Genomic DNA, 9,746 nt, shown 5'->3' on the forward strand with positions numbered 1-9,746 from the left:
AAACATGCAGAAGTAGCTCCTAATACTGGCTGTAGTCTTTGCCTTTGGCCAAAAACTCCTCTGATGATGCAAAAATCATCATTTTGCATCATTGGAGGACTTTTTTGGACAACCAGAACACAGATATCTCTCCTCTCACGGGACATGAGGGAGGGAAACACATTAATTCAGAAATACTGCCAGGTTTCTACTGATACAAAGCTGAATGCTAAATTGGTGAAGTATTCCTTTAAGTTTTCTTGGATTCCCAAATGAATTGAGTCTAGAAGTGGATGATGTGGCACATTTTACAACATTGCAGTGTTTAAAAGCAGCTTTACAAGAGACGAAACCATAGAAAATGGGGAAATTATTTATATATAGAATATAAAGAATAAAATTGCATGCTGTCTGAAACCTTAATATGTGTGTCGGGCTTGCGGTTGAGGGGTGCGAGCAAACAAAACAAACAACGCGCAAGTGAAGTATCGAGATCCGTTTTGCAATTTTTGTGCTTGAATATTTAAATTGAGGCCAGTTACTGTTGCATTGCTGCTAACAACATATTCATTTGAACACGTTTGTAATAATTATCTCACCAATGATAGAGAAATAAATCAACTTTTTGTCACGGTTTATGAATACATTGTTTCCTTCCTGATTCACATGGCTGTGTTGTGTGATGTGTGTGTGTGTGTGGGCGTGTTTGGCACTTACCTCCAGCGCACCTGATGATCATCACTCGCTCCAGCTGCAGCTCATTGACTCTCTTATATATACTCACCCCGTTTCTCATGTCCTCTGTCAGATCGTTGTGGATGTCAGTGAGGTCTCGTGCTGTGTGTTCCTGTCTGCCGTGTTCCTGCTCTCGTGTTCGTGTTTTGGATTTTGGATTTGGATTATCACAGACCGGAGTTTTCTGTTTCCACGCTGGCCACCTCTACTGCCTGTGTCACCCGCTCAGCTGTCTGCATCTACCAATTTACTCTGTTTGCAATAAACCTCTTAACTTGCATTTGCTTTCTCTCGTGTTTCATAACAGAACGATCTGACCAACTGATGGAAGCAGCGAGTTCCAATATTACATCCATGGAGGAATTTTTTTATCGTAGCAACCGACGTCTGGAATCCCAGGAACGCAATCTCTGTGAGACGGGTCGCGCTGTTCAAGCGTTGGTGGCACAGGTATCGGAGCTCACCCAACAATTTCAACAACTCCACACCGCCCGTTCAACCCATACCACCGGATAACAACACGTCCTCGGAGCCCCGCCTACCTGTTCCTGAATCATACGCTGGTGAGCCGAATTTTTGTAGAGCGTTTATAACACGTTGCTCTATGCATTTCTCTTTGCAACCTAGAGCCTTCAACAATGAACAAACCAAGGTGGCGTTTGTTTTAACCCTCTTGACGGGAAGGGCAGCGCTCTGGGGAACGGCGGTGTGGGAGAATCAAGATCCATGCTGCGCCTCATTCCAGACACTTTCAGCAGAGATGAAGCGAGTCTTTGATCGAGCGCTCGCCGGTAGGGAAGCGGCTTGTCTACTGGCGGAGTTGAAGCAAGGAGAAAGGTCCGTTTCAGATTATTCGATTGAGTTCAGAACGCTTGCTGCCGAGTGTCAGTGGAATGAGGAGGCGCAGTAGGATATGTTCCTGCATGGGTTGGCTGACCGCGTTCATCGGGAGATTTACACCATGGAGTTACCCACTACACTCAACAGACTCATTGAACTGGCCTTGAGAGTCGATTCCCGGCTGTCCCGAATGAACCGAAGAGTCACACCCAGCTCCGGCATCAGCAGAACGGAGGGGTTTCGAGTCACTGGTGGAGTTGACAGGTGGTCAGCCCTGTCAACGATCCCGAGCCCATGCAGGTGGGTCGAACCCGACTCTCCCGGGAGGAGAAGGAGCGGCGGAGGTCCCAGGGCCTTTGTTTGTATTGCGGCGGGACTGGTCACTTTGCTTACAACTGTCCAGTAAAAGGCCCAGCCCGGTAGTAAGTTTGAGGCTACTATCGGGCGGGGTCTCAGCCGAGAAGTCCTCATCTACATCTACGCTCCTCCCGGTGAGACTGAGGTGGTCAGCATATCACGATTGCCAGGCGTTGGTGGATTCGGGTGCCGAAGGTAATTTTATGGACCATTCATTTGCTGTCAAACACAAAATCCCCCTCAGGCCACTTTCGCACCAGATATCTGTTCATGCACTCAACGGACAAGACCTTCCCACCATTGTTTCTGTCACTGAGAACATTACACTCGTCACGTCTGGCAATCACACTGAAATCATTTCATTCTACATCCTGGACTCACCCCTGGCACCTGTCGTACTCGGACATCCTTGGTTAACATTACACAACCCCAAAGTAGACTGGCAAACCAACTCAGTGTGTGCTTGGAGTGTAAAGTGTCATGAGTCTTGTCTTGTTTCTGCCTGTTCGTCTGTGCCCTTGTCTGTGTTTCAGGAGGAGGCAGTGGATTTATCTAACGTGCCCGCGGAGTACCACGACCTGAAGGAAGTGTTCAGTAAGTCTCGTGCTGCTTCTCTCCCTCCGCATCGTCCCTATGACTGTGCTATTGAGTTAATGTCAGGTAAGTCTCCGCCTAAAGGCAAGTTATATTCGCTTTCGATTCCCGAAAGGGAGGCTATGGAGAAATACATTTATGATTCTCTAGCAAACGGGTTCATCCGCCCTTCCTCTTCTCCGGCGGGGGCGGGGTTCTTTTTTGTGGGGAAGAAGGATGGTACTCTGCGACCTTGTATTGACTACCGAGGGTTGAACAACATCACGGTTAAGAATACTTATCCTTTGCCGTTGATGTCTTCAGCTTTCGAGAGGTTGCAGGGAGCATCCGTTTTCACAAAATTGGACTTACGTGATGCTTATCATTTGGTCTGCATAAGGGAGGGGGATGAATGGAAAACTGCTTTTAACACCCCTAGAGGCCATTTTGAATATTTGGTGATGCCTTTCGGATTATCAAATTCGCCAGCAGTTTTCCAGGCACTCGTCAATGATGTGCTGCGAGATATGGTTGACCAGTTCATATATGTCTACCTGGATGACATATTGATTTTTTCTTCATCTCTCCAGGAACATGTGCAACACGTCAGAAGAGTGCTTCAGAGGTTGTTAGAGAATGGGCTTTTTGTCAAGGCGGAGAAATGCGAGTTTCATGCACAGTCCGTACCATTTCTGGGGTACATCATCTCTACTGAGGGAGTGCGTATGGATCCTGAAAGGGTTAAGGCTGTGGTAGATTGGCCAAGTCCAGATTCCAGTAAGGCCCTGCAAAGGTTTCTGGGGTTCGCCAATTTTTACCGGCGTTTTATTCGCAATTTCAGCCAACTAGCCGCGCCTCTGACCGCCTTGACCTCTCCACGAACTACGTTCAGGTGGTCAGACGCAGCTAAAGCTGCGTTTGCCAAACTGAAAGGTTGCTTTGTTTCAGCCCCTACTCTCATTGCCCCTGATCCTTCATGTCAGTTCGTGGTTGATGCGTCAGTGGTGGGGGTAGGAGCAGTGTTATCCCAACGCTGTTCCTCAGATGACAAGATGCACCCTTGCGTGTTTTTTTCACATCGATTGTCCCCCGCGGAACGTAATTACAATATTGGTAATAGAGAGTTGCTGGCAGTCAAGTTAGCATTGGAAGAATGGCACCACTGGTTAGAGGGTTCCGGGGTACCTTTTATTGTTTGGACCGATCATAAGAACTTGGAATATGTTAGAACGGCTAAAAGACTGAATTCCAGGCAGGCTCTGTGGGCACTTTTTTTCGGTCGTTTTGAATGTTCTCTCTCGTATCGTCCGGGTTCCAAAAACATCAAACCCGATTCTTTGTCACGCATTTTTGATCGTTCCGAATGCCTGTCTACTCCCGAGTGTATTTTACCGGAGAGGATAGTTATCTCCACACTCGCATGGGAGGTCGAATCGAGAGTCAAAGCGGCTCTAGAAGGGGTAACACCTCCGGTCGGGTGTCCACCGAACCGCTTATTTGTGCCGGAGAGGTTAAGGTCCAATGTTATTCAGTGGGGTCATTGTTCCAATATTGCTTGTCATCCCGGAGTAAGTCGAACCAGATTTTTGGTCAGGCAACGATTCTGGTGGCCACGTATGGCTCGGGACATTCACAGTTTTGTTTTGGCTTGTTCGGCTTGTGCCAGTGGTAAGACTTCCAATCGTCCTCCTGGTGGGTTACTTCAACCGCTGCCTGTCCCTTCGAGACCCTGGTCCCATATCGCTCTAGATTTTGTTACCGCCCTCCCGCCCTCCCAGGGCAACACGGTTGTTTTGACCGTGGTGGACCGATTCTCGAAGGCGACTCATTTCATTCCCTTGCCCAAATTACCGTCAGCCAAGGAGACAGTGTTGATTGTCATAAACCACGTCTTTCGCTTACATGGCCTCCCGACAGACGTGGTTTCCGACAGGGGTCCCCAGTTCGTGTCCAAATTTTGGCGTGAGTTTTGTAAGTTGCTAGGGGCGACTGTTAGTCTTTCCTCCGGGTTTCATCCCCAGACCAATGGTCAAACCGAAAGAGCCAACCAAGATTTGGAGAGAGTGTTGCATTGTCTGGTTTCCAAGAATCCTTCATCCTGGAGTCAACAGCTCTCTATGGTGGAGTACGCCCACAATTCTTTACCGGTATCATCTACGGGCCTTCAGTGTAGTGTAGGTTACCAACCACCTGTTTTTCCCAGTCTGGAATTCGAAGTCACGGTCCCCTCTGCTCACGGATTTGTTCAGAGGTGTCGTCGCACCTGGACTAGAACCCGTGAGGTTTTACTCCAGGTGCGGGAGCGCACCAAGGCCAAAGCCGATCGCCACCTGTCTAGGCCTCCGAGATACGTCGTTGGTCAAAGAGTGTGGCTTTCTACCAAGAATATTCCTCTCCGATCCGTATCTAATTAGTTAGCTCCCAAATTCATTTTCCCGTTCAAGGTCACTAAAATCATTAATCCAGTGACTGTCCGCCTTAGTCTTCCTCCTGCGTACAGGAGAGTACATCCCGCCTTTCATATTTCCAAAATTAAACCTGTGTTTTTGTCACGCCTTAATCCGCCTGCCCCGGTTCCCCCCCGCCTCGTCTCGTAGATGGGGTGACCACGTATTCGGTAAATCGCATTCTGGACTCTATAGGCGGAGGGGACGCGGATTTCAGTACTTGGTGGATTGGGAAGGTTACGGTCCGGAGGAGAGAAGTTGGGTTCCTGCTCGGGACATATTGGATCACTCCCTTATCGAGGAATTCAATCGACAGGTAAAGGAGTCTGGGAACGCCAGGCGGCGTTCCTAGGGGGAGGGGTACTGTCACGGTTTATGAATACATTGTTTCCTTCCTGATTCACATGGCTGTGTTGTGTGATGTGTGTGTGTGTGGGCGTGTTTGGCACTTACCTCCAGCGCACCTGATGATCATCACTCGCTCCAGCTGCAGCTCATTGACTCTCTTATATATACTCACCCCGTTTCTCATGTCCTCTGTCAGATCGTTGTGGATGTCAGTGAGGTCTCGTGCTGTGTGTTCCTGTCTGCCGTGTTCCTGCTCTCGTGTTCGTGTTTTGGATTTTGGATTAGGATTATCACAGACCGGAGTTTTCTGTTTCCACGCTGGCCACCTTTACTGCCTGTGTCACCCGCTCAGCTGTCAGCATCTACCAATTTACTCTGTTTGCAATAAACCTCTTAACTTGCATTTGCTTCCTCTCGTGTTTCATAACACTTTTTTGAGGATATCCTAATTATATGACCAGCACCTGTATATAAAAGGAAAAAAATAAAATTAAATATATGGTATTACTGCAAAGTTTTGTGTTCTCACAAATAAATAAAAATTTGTGCAGTATTAACTTATAAAATGGTATTAACTTTCCTTTGAGTATAAGATGTTTAGTCAGTATGATGAATGAAAGGCATCATATTAAATTAGACATGCCTTTCCATCTTATGTGAAAATGGCCCCTAACAAAAGAATTACATGATAGCAGGGTTTTAAATTACATAAAGAATTTGCAATAATATCATGAACAGCAGTGCAAAAACATCATTAGGTGCATCTCAGCACTATATGCTTACAAAATGGACTTAGTGGCGTCTATAGCGAATTTAAGCTATATGAACAGAAATTACTAAACCCTAAATTAATCTGTATTTCTTCAATTGAGTCATTCTCCGGAAGTGGCCGTGCACAAAGATATCTGAAAGCAGAAGTTCTTCATATCAGCGTGAAAATTTTGTGACGCATTTGAGCTGCCTTTGCATGGACATGATGCTCAGAAAATCCGGTATTTTCCATGACTGGGTCAACTTTGTTGCAACATACTGGTCTATGATTAGGCAACTGATAAATTACAAGAGTCTGCATTTATCTGCCTTCATACGTTTATTACACAAGATGGTTTCAGATACACAGTGTCATCATAAGTTTAATTCAGTTCAGATTTTTACACATCTGTTGCTATTTTAAGCACAATAGTATTTTGTGATTTGATTTGTTCATAGTTGCGTGTTTTATCACCATAGCTGTCTGTTACTGTGAGAAAAAAATATTTATTATTCTGCTTCATGTGATGTTAAACATGTAAAGTGTCTCTGTTCACTTAAAAAATAAACACATCTGAACGAATTCTCGTATTGTAGCCTAAGTTTATGATTAGAAATGAACACGTGGCTGTGGATCTGCAAAGGATGTCCTGTTCTTCCTCCTCTTTTATCTCCATTGAGGGAAAACAGCAGTGGCTGTAGCAGGGTCTGAGAGGGCTGCCGCTGGCATGGCTGGCTCTGTGTAGGTGTCCAACCCCGTATTCCACGATGTCCTTCTCCCATGCTTCCCACTGAGGCTAACTGGTTGGGCAAGACCTTCAGGAGTTGAGGTGTGCTGAGCAGTGTCCTCCAAGGATGTAACAGCCAGAATGTGATCCTCCGGGATTGACGGCATTGGGGCCAGAGGTGCGGCCTTGGCTGAGGCCTTGGGCTCAGACCAGTTCATAATATACGGGACCATGTCCACGAAGCCCCAGGGCCTTAGCAGCTCCACCTCCCTGGAGTTGAGAGGCTCAGTGAGGCAGGCATTGAAAATAACTTTCAATTCTGCCTTCTTGAATCCTGCTTGATATGCTGCCCCCAGGAACTTCAGGGTGAAAGACCGCACATCCATATACTTCTGCTGAAGGCCAAAAAGTATGTTGGCATGGTGGCTGCGATGGGTGGTCCAGGATGTGTCCATTGCTGTTTGCTGGGTTCTAGCTGGCTGGTTCGTTCTGTCAGGATCAGTAAGACAGAACCTAGGTGCAGACAACAGATGATCACAAAAGACTTTAATAAACAAAAACAAGATAACAAAAACCCAACTAAGTTGCAAACAACTAAACTTTGCAAACAAACAGAAGACAGACCAGACTAAACTAGATAAAACAATAAACTTGACAATAAACTTTGACTGAACACTTGACTAGATACAACTTTAAACTGGGAATATACTAAACGAACCAGCACAGGACAGCAAACATAAGGGCATTAAATATGGAAGAACTAATGAGGGCAACAGGTGAGAGATTATTAACGAGGAGACAAGGGGTGGGGTCTGGACCTGAGACAACAGCACATGGCTAAAGTCAACAACGGCCATGTGCTACACATAACATACATGGGGCTGTCACGATCCTGACACAATACTAGAACAAAACTATGACATTGTGCTAGAATCGTGACAGGGTGTCTCATGCACTTTGTGAAACTGCTTGAGTTATTCTTTGCATGGCAGGGCCTCCTAAATTTAAACCATAGGAAGTTTCATAAACCACTGTTCTAATTCTCTGTGTTAACTTTAAAAGTGTCTTTTGTGTGCACACTTCTGTGCTTAATTTTTGTGGGGACAGTGGATTGTCATAAACAAGACCACTTTACAACCTCTTTGGACAGAGATGGCTACCACCAGTCGTCTTTACCTGAACGGACGTGCATTGTCCAGGTAAGGCCTTATCTTATTATCACTCACTGTTGTCAGTGTTGTTTCTTCTTTATTTATAATACATTTTTCATTTCCTGCTTAAATTTGCATGGACCAGTTACTGATGAACCAAACATCTCTCCCTTATACAGCTATGATGACTCTAAAGATCTTGTTCCATCTGTGTTATCCTGTGATTATGGAGGTCATGCATCCAACATCATATCCGTGTTATACTTTCTGTTCTTCGTGATGGGTCTGTTGGGTAACCTGCTGGTGTTATGGGTGATGTTGATGGGTGTAAAGCTGAGAAGCATGACTGACATCTGTCTCCTGAATCTGGCTTTAGCTGATTTGCTGCTGGTCTCCTCTCTCCCATTTCTGGCAGACAATGCCAGAGATCAGTGGGTCTTTGGAGGCCCCATGTGCACCATGGTTTTAGGCGTCTATCACATTGGATTCTACAGTGGGATTTTCTTCATTGTACTGATGAGTGTTGACAGATATTTAGCTGTGGTTCACACTGTACTCTATTTGAGAGTCAGAACAAAGACATATGGGATTTTTGCCAGTGTGGTCATCTGGATCATTGCTGTTGCAGCATCATTTCCTGTGCTTATGTACCTGAAAACCAATGATAATAAAACATTTTGTCAGGCTTATCCAACAGGTAATCAGAAATCTCACCTTTATGCAAAGACTATTGGGATTATTAGAATGAATGTTTTAGGATTAATTATTCCACTGTGTGTAATTGGATTTTGTTACTCTATGATTCTTCACAGACTCCCAACAGTTCACCCTTCCAGGAAACAGGCCATGAGACTTGTCATTGTGGTGATGGTTGTCTTCCTCTGCTGTTGGGCTCCATATAATATTGCAGCTTTTGTGAAAGCATTGGAGCTAAATAAACTCATAGAGCCATCCTGTGAAAAAAGCAAAGCAATCACTCTTAGTCTTCAGATCACAGAAGCTCTGGCTTACTCACACAGCTGCTTGAATCCCATTCTCTATGTGTTTGTAGGAAAGAAATTTAGGTGGCACCTTTTTAGACTCCTGAACAAAACACCTATCAGCAGATTACAGTTCATGAAGAAATACCTTACACAGGCTACAGGATCTGTTTATTCACAGACAACCAGTGTGGATAACAGACATACTACAGCTGTGTGAATAAAATAAATCCACAAATATCATCAAAAAGGCACTTGCTTGATAGTTGGGGGGAGTTTAAAGGTCATTTTACAATTAGCCTACTTTGACATCCAGTAAGTGAATGTTTATTGTATGGTTCTGGTCACCATAGAGTAGCATGGGCAGCAAGATCAATTATCAATAACACTTTAACTTATATCAGAGGTGAAATTGCAGTGATTATGATTGGGTCTTGGGTCTCATTGTAAAAAGCTGGTTAGAGATGCATGTTATGTAATGGTTGGAGCTGACTGTGTCATTTTCTTCAATAGGTTTTGTATGCGCTTGAATAGGGTTTCCTTTAAACATGCTAGAAATATGATTTCAACCATGATTAAACTGTATGATCTGTGTTTAAAGCCTTAAATAACTCTTGCTTTCAGTCTTTTTCAGTGTTTATGCTCAATAATAATGCATGGTTGTTAAGAGATTGTTTCAATCAAAATGTGACATTGACAGATGGAATTTCAAGAATTGTTTGCAATAAAACATACAAAAATAATTTCAAAGCTAAAATTGCATCACTGTAGAATTAAACAATAGGTTACAAAATGTATGCTCTGTGTACTTTAAGTCATATTTATAAGTTAACACCAAGTTAATCCAAGTAACTGGTT

The 9,746-nt window shown here is 44.7% G+C and overlaps 1 protein-coding gene across 1 annotated transcript; it reads left to right on the forward strand.

Moving 5' to 3' along the window:
* Nucleotides 1-8,065: 8,065 nt before the first annotated feature.
* LOC135728311 (C-C chemokine receptor type 4-like) lies at nt 8,066-9,476 on the forward strand. Its single transcript, XM_065246492.2, has one exon. It carries the CDS (start codon nt 8,188-8,190, stop codon nt 9,106-9,108), a length of 921 nt encoding a protein of 306 aa, XP_065102564.2. The 5' UTR covers nt 8,066-8,187; the 3' UTR covers nt 9,109-9,476.
* The last annotated feature ends 270 nt before the right edge of the window (nt 9,477-9,746 follow it).

This window comes from Paramisgurnus dabryanus, chromosome 13 (assembly GCF_030506205.2).
Source record: "Paramisgurnus dabryanus chromosome 13, PD_genome_1.1, whole genome shotgun sequence".
NCBI classification, from domain to species: Eukaryota; Metazoa; Chordata; class Actinopteri; order Cypriniformes; family Cobitidae; genus Paramisgurnus; species Paramisgurnus dabryanus.

Coding starts and splice junctions, on each gene's coding strand:
- LOC135728311 (XM_065246492.2), top strand. CDS start 8,188: ATGGGTCTGTTGGGTAACCTGCTGGTGTTATGGGTGATGTTGATGGGT.